Genomic DNA, 14,624 nt, shown 5'->3' with positions numbered 1-14,624 from the left:
ACTTTAATAGCAGTGAGTAGATGTCTGATTTGGTTTGATCTGCTTTATAAATTGATTTTTTCCCCCTGCTTTTGAGTACACATTTCTGTTATCTTTTCTGTGATTCCTAATTGTATTCCCTTTCTCATCACTTTATCTTCCCCTGGATCATATTGCATACTGGAAAGGACTTGCATTTAATAGCACCTTTGACCACCATAGAGCATCCCAAAGCATTTTGCAGTCTATTATGCAGTCTTTGCATACTTTTATAGAGTAGTCACTATTGTGATGTAGGAAATGTGGCAGCCAATTTGTACCTAGCAAGGTCCCAAATTAATAAAATAAATGGCCAAATAATCTGTTTGAGGAGTACTTGCTTAGGAGTACTTCGCTTACAGAAGCAGCACCAGTTTTCTGCAGTGTTCTGTGTTGCATGCATTGAAGATTAATGACATAACACTGAGAAATGTACTATTGAATGTCTGTAATAGTGGTGTTTTTTATTGCTCAAGAATTTCAATATTCACCTGATCACTTGCCTGCATTGCCTATTCAATAATGTCATGTTAATTGTCACACATACATACCATTTAGTTCCCTTTTATATTGGAACCAGCTGCGCTCTGTCATCTTGGGAGAAATTCTTCGGGTTAAGAATTTAAAGTCACCTGACCCCATGGTAAAATTAACAATTTCTTTGCATACTAAAGTCAAACCTATTAATATAGGTCATCTTGGCCTACTATAGAAATTCCTAAAAGCATTGTGAGATCCTTGCAGTTTTTTGTCTAGTAATTGAGCTAACATTTATCCAATATAGGTCATTCCACTATAAACCTGACTCAAATACCTTTACTCGCCTACTTAAAAGGGCTTTGTATGAGTGAAATGCATGAATGGCACACGGAAAATCTGGCACACCTTTTCCCCCTTCCAGTAGAACCACATAGACTTAATTGACTTTTTTTTTCGTTCTTGGGAAATGTTGCAAGTTTAATATGATGGGATAGCAATTTTTTTAATACCATAAAACTCCATGTTTAAGGATGTAACATACTAATTTTGTTTGAAAAACTGTAAATGAATTTACCCCAGATTGCCTGGGCAGTATGTATGTAATGCAGTGGGTGCATTGTATTGCTAAAACTGTTGCTTTGTTTTTGTAAACATTCCTCTATGCAGATCACATTGCTTTGATTATTGAACTGCTGGGGAAAATGCCTCGGAAGCTTATTCTCGCAGGAAAATATTCCAAGGAATTTTTCACCAAAAAAGGTAAAGTGTCCAAGAACGTATGGGTAAGGTTTTTTTAATATTTTTAACTTGCCGTGAATTTGAGGGACTACGATGTTTGTATGCATGTTATAAAAATGTAATGGCAGATAATTCAGTAACTCAACCCAAGTCATGATTAAGGAATCTCTTTTTAATTTACAGTAATTATTAAATACTATTATAGCTGCTGTGCTCCTTACAAGGTTTCAATATGTTCAATTTTATTCAATGCTGCTAATGAGCCATGATTTTTTCAGTGTGGTAAAGTGTTGGTAGTTTTTAACTGTTGCATACATTGTGTTGGCCCATGAAATTATGTTGATCATGTAGATCAATTGAGCTACCAAGATCTTAGTTGCATGATGGAGCTTAGGGCTTCTGCAATTTACTACCTATTGAATAGTAATGAAAACAACTACGTGTGTAATATTTCCAGTATAATTGTACATAATTCACACTTGTGAAGTGTTACATGGTATCTAACCTCAAAGGTAAATTCAGATTATAATGGCCTAACTTTGCATGATTTTTAATTGCAGCTCTATTAAATAAAACTATTAACTTGAAGCAAAATTTTGAAAAATGAGTTATGTATCCAAACTTCATAATTTGATTTGCTTTCAATTGAAGCAGCACTGGTCTTGCTGTAGATCTGTTACTAAATAAAAGTAGAAGGTTACGCATTGTAGACCTTTTCCACTTCTCCCCTACTTCCAACATTGTGTAGCCTAAATTGTCACACGTTGCTATGGATTGTTGAGTGTATAGTGCAGCAAGCTAAGCTACCTTAAACAATTTCAAAAATGTTTTTAAATTTTACTATCAGTTTAATGAGACTTATAAGTTGTGCAGAGGGAGTTTGGAGGATGTTGAGCGTCATGCCCCAAAGTTTGATATTGGGACCATGACTGTTAATTTATGTCTATGATATAATTACGTAAGGCCTACTCAGATTGGTCACATTTTCAGATGTTGCCAGTCTAGGAGGGGCAGTGGAATTGAAGTGGCTTAGAAATTACAGAATGAATTAGGTAAGATCTATAACAGAATTTGCAGTATAAAAATGTCATGTGGTGTTTATGCTCTCTGCATGAGCCTCCTCCCACCCTTATTCATCCAACATATCAGCATAACCTTCCATTCATTTCTCCCATGTGTGTATAGCATTTTGCTAAATGCATCTATGCTAGGCACCTCTGGAAATTAGCCCATTAGTTGTATAGGAATTAATTTGCCCATTAACGCCCATTCCGCAAGTTCATTTATCACAATCTTTCTCAGTAGTGACGAATTCCCAATTCACTGCCCACAAATTGAGTCCAAGTCCATTTTTACAAAAACTGATAAGTGATCCCAGCAACATTCAAATACTTGAAACAGGTGACATTCAAAGCCTCGTGAAACAAGCCAATGTTTTTTTTTAATCTTTTAAAATTATTTCCCACCTCTTCCCAACCTTTGCTAGCTTGAATACCTACCCTTAATTTACTGTTCTGTTTTGCAGCCAGCTTATTATCCATTCTGCTACTTGTACCCTGACTCTAGATGCTCTGACTTCAGTCACTAGTCTGTGGTACTTCATTAAAAGTCCTTAGGAAATCTAAATGTATTGCATCTATATGTGGGCACTGTATTGGGAGATGAAATTTATCATAGGTAAGTATAAAAGTGCTATGCATAGGAAGAAAAATGGGCGAGACATATTCCATGCATATTGAAATAGCTAGGAATCTTACTAGTCTAGGCTTCTTAATTGGTCCAGAAAATGCAGAGCAGCACTCAGAAGTCAGTAGAAAATTGCAAAATGGCACACCAGTCAGAAGAAGTTATAATCTTAACTGTGCATCGCCCCAGTTGGGCTATACCATGAATAGTGTTTCTGCTGGTTCCCAAAATACAAGGGTGATATTCGTGTGCTGGCCCGGTGCAAAGAATAATGATAAGGCTGATCCCTAGTATTGAGGGTCTGAATAACAAGGACTGAATGATGAAGCATGAACTTATTAGTCTCAAAAGGATGCATCCAGTTGGTAATATAGAGAGATGAGACCACTAAGAATGGATTGGTAAATCTAGATCATTACTTCAAATTAAATTGCAAATCTAGGGCTGAGGAATATGGATTCAAAGTACAAGATAAGTTTAGGACTGAAATCAATACACAATATGATCAACACATGAGCTAGAGTCCAAGATGGAACAGTAGAGGAATAATTTAAGGGACAGTTGAGGCCTGAAGGGACTAAAGTCTTGTGGATTGATGTGAGAGTTAAGATGTGCCTTTCCCATCTAGACTAATTTACAGTAACTTTCTTATAGATGACATTGAAATGTTCTATCTCCAGTGACGGAAGGGAAACCTGGCACAGCCAGTGTCATCTCAGAGCACAGTTCTTCTGTTTTTGTGCCATTGTTATACTGACAACATTGAAGAGCTCTGTGGCCCCAGACCCAGTGTAACCTAAGCTGTGCTTGTACAGCCAGATGGAGGGAGTTTGACAGTATAGAAAATGACAACTCGGTTAACAGTCTTTTGTAATTTAGCTTGTCATTCTGAAATGTTTAAAATGCTCACCAAGGTGTTTATCTCTTTAGGTGAGCTGAGGCACATCACAAAACTGAAACCCTGGGGACTCTATGAAGTGCTGGTGGAAAAGTATGAATGGCTGCAGGAGGAAGCTGCTACGTTTACAGAGTTCCTGTTACCAATGCTGGAACTGATACCAGAGAAGCGAGCCACTGCAGCAGAGTGCCTCAGACACCCTTGGCTTAACTCATAGCAACCAAATTCATATTTGTTCTTTCCTTAAACTAGTGCAGCACCTGGTTCATTGTCTTACAGGTACAAATATATCTGTACAGGCTACTCCAATCTTTAGGCAGATTTTACACATTTAGTTGAAAAAAATATATACAGGAAAAGGGATTATGCAGGGGGTTTGGATTACAGAGGAATATGCATAGTCATTAATAGCTGCAGATTGTTAGCTGCTAATGAACACTAATTTAGTCTACATTCACCAGTTGTGCTGTTCATAACATATATGATGAGTGCGAGTATAAATGAGTAGTTCAAAATTTAATGTCTTTTGCCAAGGAACTGTAAAATCTACAAGTATCAGCATATGACACGAGAGACCATGTGAAATCTTACCTTATACTCGTACCAAAGAGATAGCTATCTGTGTTTTACACATAGGATATTGACCATTGAATTGGAGATTAAGGTATCTAGTAAATTAACTGCTTTTGCTTTGGAATGACTTGTGGCCAGTCTGCATGCTTTCAAGTTAGCCTGCTTAAGACCTAGGCTGTGCACTTGGCCTCCTGACCATGTTTTCTGTAGGTAGGTTGATGGCTGAGTAACTCATGTAGTTGAATGTTTAAGATATGTTCATACTTACCAGCTTCCCAACTGCCATTCCTGGAACAGCACTTTAGAAGAAGCATTCTGTCAGTGACTGTTGAAGTTCCAAAGTACTTATTAGTACTTGAAATCTCGAGTTTATTATTGGAAGAGCTATAAGATATATAGTAGGAAATTGATCCTTTCCATTTGTCCCTTCTGTGTTTACATTTACTGCAGATCTTAGAAATTATAACATTGTATTTAAATATTACTGTTTTCTAATGAAGGTTCCCCATTTTGTGTTTTGTGTAACATCTGTCCAGAAAATGTTTTTAAAATTTGCTTCACTGCATAGTCCAGGAAAACCAACTGGAATTAATCATTAATTTGGTCGTGTTCTACTGCATTGCAATGTGGCTTGTTTACCTAAACAGACTATATTTCAAAAAAATAAAGTGAACTTTTTGCATACAACTTACGTGAATATTGTACATGAAAGGAAGTTGCGTTTGTAAAGTATTTTCTCTATTTTTGGAGGAAGAGATCCTCACCAGTGCCAGAAGAAATGACAACCAAACACTTCCAGTGAAAATTTGCCTTTTAAGACACACATTATAAGCTAAAGGTGTTTAATTTAAGATGACACTACTATCTGTTTTTAGCTAGTGCTATATCCAAAGTCTGCAGAAAAGATGCTGATCTTTTTTTCCAGTTGAAAAATATCCTGTGGAACATTTGAATTAATCACATTTGACCAAAGCAGCTAGCTGAACTTTTATTTGCTTCCGATAACATTTGGCCAGGTTGTGTTTTTAATGAATAGTTAGCAAACCTAAAGTACAGGAAATAAGTGCAGGAATCAGTGCCACATTGTCTTATACTGCAGGGCAGTGTTGGGTATGGTTTCTTTCACTGCCTTTTGAAACGGGCTTGAAAATGGTATATCAAAATCTTTAACATCTCTGTTCTATACTGGTTGGAACTGCTTTATTAATTGCCTGTTAGATATCCTGATAAAGATTCTTTGTGTATATATATGATCCCAGCAACATTTATAGGGTGCAGTGATCGGTTTATTTTTTTCTCTTTTTTGGAAATGCACTTCTTATGTAAAGTGCCACAGTGATCAATCGAAATTTGAAATTGTGCACCAGTCCCATTTTGTAGGTCCCTTACAAATTCCTCCTTACAATAAGAACCCAATTGTGTAAAATTTTGAAATAAACAGATCAGGTGCAATTCTCAGTTCTTCTTCTTTCACCCTCTCCCACCAAAAGAACAGATGCATCTATGAGTTGTTGTAGAATGGACTTCACCATAGACCCTTCTGGAAGATTTAACAATGACACAACTAATCACATCAATAGCAATGCTACAAATGGTTCAACCAATATTCTGCATCTTTAAGGCTTGAGGGATATGTTAATCTGTAATATCCCTTCACTTTCCAGCCATCATAAAATTAAAGTTCAAGAAAACTGGCGGTCACAAATGTGTTTACTGGTAGCTGTATCATGCATGATGCACATCGTGGTTCCACTAGGGAAAACTGGAACCTTGTGACTTAAAATGACCATTGACAGATGGAATTCCAACACCAGCAAACACACTTACATTTTCATTTTTTAATCTTTGAGTTTAAGTACAGAAAACACGGGAAAGAAGAATGTTGCAGAGCTGAGAGGAAATGAAAAATAGTTCAACCAGATCCATACTCTTCTCTGCAGGATTCCATATATTAAAATTGCAAAATTGTGTGAACTAAAACTTACAAGGAGCAAAAAAAAAGGGAATAAAGTTATGAAATTTTTCATTATTTTTCTAATGCAACTTAATTGGTTTGCCTGTATCATGGGTGAAGGAAGGAACATGGGAGAAATAAATGGATGTTTGTTTCTTAACATGCTTCTAGATCAGTAACTCGTGACTTTGGCTTCAATACTAATAGTACACCTTTTGCATGACAGTGTACACTTGTATTTTATTCAACAGTGATGCTGTACTAATGTTTCCTATGGCTTAAAAACCTTGCGGTTTCATTTGTATCTCACATCTCTTTGCAGCTTTGGGGATCAGATTTCTTTATTTGGCCTCAAGTCCAGTTTTAAAATTTGAGTACAGGACTGTCTTCTTGATAACTGATGTACACTAATGAACAGTAACTTGGTAAACTTTCCTGAAAATGCTGGTATGAACAGACTGAGGAGATAAACTTCATGTGTGCATGCAGAGTCAGTGGCGTAATGATAATGTCACTGGACTAGTAATCCAGAGACACACACTAATGTCCTGAGCACATTGGTTCAAATCCCACCGTGGCAGATGATGGAATTTCAATTCAATTAATAATAAAGAAATCTGGAATTGAAAGCTAGCTTCACTAATGGTGACCATGAAACTATCATCAGTTGTTGTAAAAACCCATCTGGTTCAGTAATGTCATTTTAGGAAAGGAAGTCGGTTCTTGCATGCCCTTCCAAATCCACAGCAATGGGGATGACTCTTAAATGTTTCCTGAAATGGCAGAGCAAGCCTCAGATCAAGGTCAATTAGGGATGGACAACAAATGGTGACCTTGCCAGTAATACCCATATCCCTTGAAGTAATTTTTTTTAAAAAGACCATGACCCACGTGGATATAATTTAAATTTTTGTGACCAAGATCACTGATTAGAACTCTGACTCAGTGGCACCCTTGCCTGAGTCAGAAGTTGGTTTAAGATCCGTTTTATGATTTAAGCATGTAATCTCAGCTGGTGCCTTGGTGCAGGACTGAGGAAGTGCTGCATTATTGGAGGTTCTACCCTTTGTACAAGCTGTTGAGCAGAGGATCAAAACCTTTTAGTGGTACTGGAAAGATCCTGTATCTCGTTCCAAAATAAGTGGCATTTTCCCTTGGTGTTTTGTTAACCCTTCCTTCCACAATCAACATCTTAAACTCAAATTAATTATGTTGCTTGCAGTCTTAGATTTTGTGATTTGCTTTATTAAGTATATTAACATTTTTTACACCTGTACTATTAAGTGAGAATTAGATGCATTGAATTATCTCTGGTCTTAACCAAGAAAGGGAGTTACCCTTACTTCTGAAGGACTTCTATCCCCTGACCATGTGACTTTGATTTGTGTTGAGTGCTAAACGCGTTGGAAAACTGACTGGAAAATAATCAACTTTCCTGTGAAATAAGACTTTTGTAAAAAGATAAACGCTTTACTCAGCAAAACTCTGTATTAGTTACCTGTCATATTTTGGAATTCACTATGATTGGCTAGAATGGTTATTTTAATTTAGAATTTCATTAACATTTTGTGGACAACAATGATGCAGGAGGCAGACTTTTCATTGCTTAAATTCACCAGTAATTTTTTTGACCAAAAACTGCTTCACATTTAATTGTCCATTAAAATTTTCACGTTCAAAATTTGAAAACTTAAGTTGCAATTTCTTTGGGTTTCAGGCTTTAGGCCAGCCACAATGCATGCCTGAAATTTGGGAATTGTCAATCTAAAAGGTTTAACCGTTTCCACAGATGCTTCCAGATCTGATGAGTGTTTCCAGTATTTTCCGTCATTGCTTGAAACCATTTGGATTTGCTTAATAGTGTTACATAACAGCTGGTAACATAATTGGCCAGTATTGGTGAAGATGAAAGGTTTGGCTTTTACCATAGCCTTGAGTGGTATTCACTATCCCATATCTCTCTCTCTGATATTTAGAGAGAAAAATATTACAATGAGTAGTTATCATAATTCTAATAATTGTTAATTCCTTAGATTTTCATAAACTGCTCTAATAAAATCCATTAAATTCACTTGCCAAAGACCTAACAATGTATATTTGCATACAAGACCAGGAATTTGTGTCTCCTTGTGGCTAAAAGGCTGATTTTCTTGTACCTGGGTTATATCTTGCTCAGATTTTCTTCATGGCTAATTCCCTTCAGGAGCAATTTCTACAAAGCTGCAAACCCAGCAGCAGTGCTGCGTGAATATGACATCCCTTCAGTTCCACTGTTTTCATTCCACATTGCTCTTCCAGTGTTATTTAAATAGAAACTCTCCTGCCTGACTCCAGCCTAGGCTTCAGCAGGTGTACCTTTTCTACTGGGCTGAGAGATTTTAAATCTGCGTTGGAAGTATGGACTGAAATTGGGAGTGGAGTGTAAATGTCTTGGCACAAGAGAGGGAGAATGCTATTCAAGAACACTTCAGTAATTAAAAAAAAGTATTCCTATCCCAGGATCATTACTTACTCTATCTGTGTACTGCAGTTGAGTTGAATTTGTTTTAGTTCTTTGGGCTGCTCCCAAAAAACGGGTAAGAGGAAGAAAAATGGTGAACAGCAGCTGAACACATGATTTTTTTTGTCCCTATTGGATGTTGTTAAGCTGTTCCTCCAGCAATTTAACAGTTCGATATAAAATAGTTTCAGAAATGGTGAAAGATGGTCAGGTATAATATTTAATACAGCGACTGGTATTGTGTATTATTCAACATACATGATTTTCTATGGCTACAAATTATTCTACTTGCTAATAGATTAGTGTTGGGTACAATTGAATCAAATGACTTGGCCTTATGAATATTTCCTGATGTGTCTTATTTCAATCAGAAAATAACCAACAATCTGCCCTCCTGCAGGATCTAAAATAGAACTGGACTGAACTTTGGGAGCTTTATTCTTGCTACTTTAAGTTGTTTTTGATGTTGAATTAATAGAATAAACTGATTTTTTGAAGTTTGGTTTAAACCACAAGAGTGTAAAATTAATGCTCATCTCTGAAATCAGAAACTAACATGTAGCATGTGGTTTTATTTGACACCATTCGATACTCTACTGTAGAATGGAACTCTCTGGAGTTTGGTTCAGGGTTAATACACACGCAAACGCATGCACGCACAGACACATGGACACACACTAGACACCCTGTACAAACAAATCTAATGCTGCTATTGGCATGATGACTGAACCCGAATTGATATCAAATCCACACATATCTAAATAAGGTTTGGATGGTTGTGGAGCTGTGCAATACGCAATTGTTAATGCATAGCAAATATATTACCAACATTATTTCAAATTGTAGCAAGGTTTGTACACTTTATTTCTAAAGCTTTTGCATTTTTATATATTTTTGAATAAATTACAGGACGGTCTCCTTGTCTGAATCTTGTGTTGAATTTTAGCAACTAAGGCTTGATGTAGTGTTTGTGTTACTACCAAGATGATTTAACATTTTCCATTTTGGAACAAGGATTTCAGGATAGATAAAAAAAATAGGAGCCGTAATATACATTCTCTGACACGCTCCCCCGAAAGCTGTATTTTTAAAAATGTTATTTGTTCTGGCACTTCTTTATAAAAGAATTTTGTGTTTTAGTTACACATGTCTCTTTAAAAATAAGTTTAAAACATTTTTGAATAAAAACAACTTGCTGAAATGGTCTGATTTTCTTGTCATATTTTTATATAATTTTGCAACAAAATTTTGATTCAATGTGTGCCCAAAATATGACAAGATAGTGATTGGTAAGAGACTATCTTAGGGGGACAATAGAATTACATATAAGTTTTTTTTTTGATACTGTTGAGTTTTGGAGTTGCATCTTTCTTGTGGGTTAGTCCTTAGCCTCCTGTATGAGATTGTGTGAAATTCCAAAGCTTTTAAGAATGCTACAGTGCTTATTGTAAATTGCTGCATATTCCAGTATAAGATACTAGAACAGTGCAATTAGTGCCAAATTTTGGTTTAGGTTTCTGGCACAACTGCTGTGTTGGGAATAGGGATCTTTCTAGAAAGAAACATTTGTGTTAAGCGAAATAAGTGTGAATGCATCAACTTCCAAGCTGTTTACCTGTGTCCATTTTGTGGTGGCGGTCTAATCACTAAAGTGCAAACAAATCTGTATGCTAAACAAGCTAATATAACAGTCTGGTATATTGTGAGGAATTGTCATGTGAGGTGGTCAAAATATCAAAACATGAAAGCAATGCTCTTGGTTTATAAATATTGTCTTAATTCTAAGGCATTACGAAGCAATAAAATTGTTCTATACAATAGACTACAAACTTAGTTTATTTTGTTTCTCTGGTGGGTTGTTCCACTATGGACACCTGACTACAAGCAGCATTGTTCCATATTATTTCAGCAGTAGTGTTCTGAGATTATAAATCATTACAAGTTATAATGGACTATCATAGCCCATTTGTAAATGGATAGAACACCATTTTTGCAGGAGGACCAGCTCTGTGAAGCTGTAGCTATCCATTTCCATACACAGCAAGATTTCTGTAATTCTGTGGTTAAAAAGAACTCAGTACTAATACTTGCCTAACTCGCATCACGTCTTGGGATTTTTAAGTAATTTTTCTAAAGCCAAGATCTAGATAGGAAATATTTTAAATATGCTTTTAAGTTAAAGCTTGCCTTTAAAAGTTAAATTTATTATGCCAGCAGACATTAGATTTCAGGCTGCCAATCCAAATTGGCATCCTGCGGACAGAGGTATTTGACTTGCTGCTTCAACAAATCTCATTTGAACTTAACAGGCGTCATCGGTAAGCTTTTGTCTTTGAAAGGTGTTGGGCAGGGGAGTAACGCATAGCTTATTCTAATTAAAACTAATTTTGCCACCCACTACAAACGGATTAGAAAGAGCCAATCCCTTATTCCTATTAAAACAGCTTTAAAATCTTTGTTCAAAAATGGTGTAAAATGAGATCTTTTCACTTGTGACAATTTGAAGCATACATCAATACTTCACATCTAATTAAAACATTGCTTGTGCGTTGAAACATTCAGTCTTAACTAGTTTTTTTTATCATAAGAATTAAGACATCATAGATGAATAGCAGCTATTTGTCAAAGTTTAAGATACATACATTCAATACAGTATACACACAGTACAGAACCATGATACTTCACTGTGTTTGGACTTAAGATGATAATGCAAGTGTTCTTCCTAATGAGGTTCATTTGTATCAACACAGTGGCAGGAATTAAAACCTTGTAACACATTCATCCTCTGATTTATGGCCCTGTAGCATTGGCCTCCAATGAATGAATCAAAGTAAATCACATTTCATAATTTTGACTATTACAACTTGAATGCAGTTCCACAGAATGAGGTACAAACTGCTGTATTAACCATTCCTTTCAGGAATCTGCAACATAATTCACCTGCTAAGGAGAATACTGAAGCTTCTTTGATCCAATATCACAAGCATGCTGAACAGCTCTGGAAGTAAACAAAAGAATACAGCTGTGAAAAATATTTTAATATAGGGCCTCATTTCAAAATGCTGCAATACCCATTTACCAATGAACTAAGACTGGTGTGATCTGAAATGAGAGAAAAAGCTTCACACACATTGGTTTAAATCTGATATCTAGAATATTTTGCTCGATATTATAGCTCCTAAAAGAAAATTTAATCCTGTTTCAAACTACCAACACTGCCAGAATACCATTTTCTGTTCCAAATATAGCTGTGTGGACTTTATAGTTGACTTACCATAATTGATACAAATGTTGATGTCTTTATTAGGCATTGTCCACATCTGCAATACAGGAAATAAAATCAAAAAGGTGTTTGGAGCTGATTACCATATAAATGAGTAATTGACTTTGTGACCTGACTTGTATAGTAGAATTTCTAAAATTAACATAAAACCACATGCATAAAATAAGCCCTGTGAAGGAATAAATTAAAAAAAAAACTTCAGTTTTGCCTGAAGTAACTTTTTATCTCCCTTTTATAAACTATTCTGAGTCTTTATTGCTGCTTAATTTATGTTAGCACGTTATTACAGATAGGAGGGGGTTTAATTTAAACAGCCTGAATTTCTCCCCTCTCCACGTGTCCAGAAACAGAAACTTGTTTAAATTTTAATCTCCCTTTTGAGTGGTGAGGTATTTTTCCCACCTCTCAATTTTGGTGTGATCCGATTTTTAATAATAATCCCACAGCAAACTCATGATGGGCTAAAATCAGGGGGTTAGTTTATTTGTTAGCACACAAATGTCAGGTTGGGGGGAGGGGTGTTGCTATGTAGCATCCCAGTACATTCTTACAATAAAAGAGGGCTAGAGAAAGAAAAGGGTACAGGGCGAAGAGTAGAGATAAAATATTGTTTCACGTGAGTCCCAGAGTCCAGAATCAAAAGTCCAATGGTGTATTCTTTCACCAAGTAAACTAGTTGAAGACTAATGCTGGATATTTCATTTTTCCAGTAGAGATGACTTGAGTGATGGGAGGGCACATAGTCTTGTAAGTGCTGGTATGGTATAGAAGTTCCAGTGGAAACAGTGTAGATGGGGGCCGGACATTGACCCAGACCAAACCCTTGTTCTGAGCTGCTGTTTTGTTTGATGGAAGATGACAGTTTGAGCTTTGCAGCTCCAGCAAGACGGTAACTGGTTGTTGCAACTGGTGGAAGTTTTATTTTGGGGGGTGGGGGGGGCGTCATGTGATATGTCTCCCACATCTCCACTTTGGTTTGGATGAGGGATGCATATTACTTTATTTGGATTCTTGATAGTTCATGGTTCAATCATTAATAATTTTAAAAGATTTCTCAGGGTCCTTTGTCCTTGCACACTGTTTGTCTCTGTTGGCCAGGTCTGGCCCTAGAAATGCAAATGGACTTTGTAGAACTTGCTTGGATTTGATATCTGCAATCACAAGGGCCATTAGTGCTTCTTTACAGATAACGAGGTGGCAGTTGTTCTGAATGCCAGGAAGTTCCCTTTTGTTTGAGTCATAGCCAACGATGGCTTCGGTCATTTTAAAGCCCTTGTCTGGTATTTTTTTTAACTTTAATTAGCCATGATATGAATATAATTTCCATAAAAACATAGTGAAGCCTTAGCTCCAGGACAACATTAATAAAATTAAAAGGCCCTTTTATATTACAAATTTAGTTTTTGGGAGCAGAGCATCACTTTTCTACAATTGTGCTGCACTTGTGTACTTGGTCTTTCTCTGAATCAAGACCATTATGTGTGCGCAGAATTGGTCACAGCACATCTGTAATGTAATTGTCATATTGAGATTTATCGTAATATGCAAAATTCTTAACATAATGAAATGCTTGATGTCACACTTTCACATTTTAGGTGGCACAACACTTTGTGATTGACCATAGGTACTAAGATCGAAGGAAATGCAGGCTGCCTTGGCCATCCATCTTAAAATCTGACAGCTGCATCTTCAGCTGCCTGCTGCTCTTGGAGATCTGTGGGAAGCCAATAGCTGAAGATCCACATGAAAGCTTCTATATATTTTGAACAGAACACAGAAATTTAAGGTAATTGGCAAAAAAGCCGCGATGAGGTTGAGTTTTTTTACGTAGTGAGCGACAATCCAAAATGCACTGATTGAAATAGTAGTGAAGCAGATTTAATAGTAACCTTCAAAAGGGCAGTTGTATATATACTTGAAGAAATTTGCATGGCTATGGGAAAGGAGCATAGAACTAAAATTGAATAGCTTCAAAGAGTCTTCACAGGCACAGGCCAATTCCTTCTGAGCTGTGCTTTTCTATCTAAATTGAAAATAGAAAATTCTGGAACTACTTAGGTCAAAGTGGTGTTGACAGAGAAAGTAAGGCATGGGTTTTGGGTTAAAAACAAAAAACTGCGAATGCTGGAAATCCAAAACAAAAACAGAATTACCTGGAAAAACTCTGCAGGTCTGGCAGCATCGGCGGAGAAGAAGAGTTGACGTTTCGAGTCCTCATGACCCTTCGACAGAACTGGTTCTGTCGAAGGGTCATGAGGACTCGAAACGTCAACTCTTTTCTTCTCCGCCGATGCTGCCAGACCTGCAGAGTTTTTCCAGGTAATTCTGTTTTTGTTATGGGTTTTGGGTTCCTGGTCACTTTTCCAGAACTGACCTTTAATCTGACAGCCATAGTGGATCCCCATCCCAGAACCAATCCAAAATTTCTTCCATTCCCACATGCACTTTTTTAATTTTCTATTTAGTGTGGGAGTTCTAAATTACCAGCACTCGC

At 36.6% G+C, this 14,624-nt stretch overlaps 1 protein-coding gene across 1 annotated transcript in view; it reads left to right on the top strand.

Annotated features, from left to right (window-relative positions):
• The window catches only part of LOC121281847 (SRSF protein kinase 1-like), an 85,109-nt gene extending 80,029 nt beyond the window's left edge, over nucleotides 1-5,080 (top strand). The window contains exons 15-16 of the mRNA XM_041194899.1: nucleotides 1,165-1,257; nucleotides 3,853-5,080. Of these exons, the coding sequence (XP_041050833.1) occupies nucleotides 1,165-1,257; nucleotides 3,853-4,037 (278 nt within the window). The 3' untranslated portion in view covers nucleotides 4,038-5,080. The remainder of the gene's footprint in view (nucleotides 1-1,164; nucleotides 1,258-3,852) is intronic.
• The last annotated feature ends 9,544 nt before the right edge of the window (nucleotides 5,081-14,624 follow it).

The sequence above is a fragment of the Carcharodon carcharias genome, chromosome 9, assembly GCF_017639515.1.
Source record: "Carcharodon carcharias isolate sCarCar2 chromosome 9, sCarCar2.pri, whole genome shotgun sequence".
Classification (NCBI taxonomy): domain Eukaryota; kingdom Metazoa; phylum Chordata; class Chondrichthyes; order Lamniformes; family Lamnidae; genus Carcharodon; species Carcharodon carcharias.
Note: the sequence above shows the minus strand (reverse complement) of the source record. Positions and strands in the feature narration are given on the sequence as shown.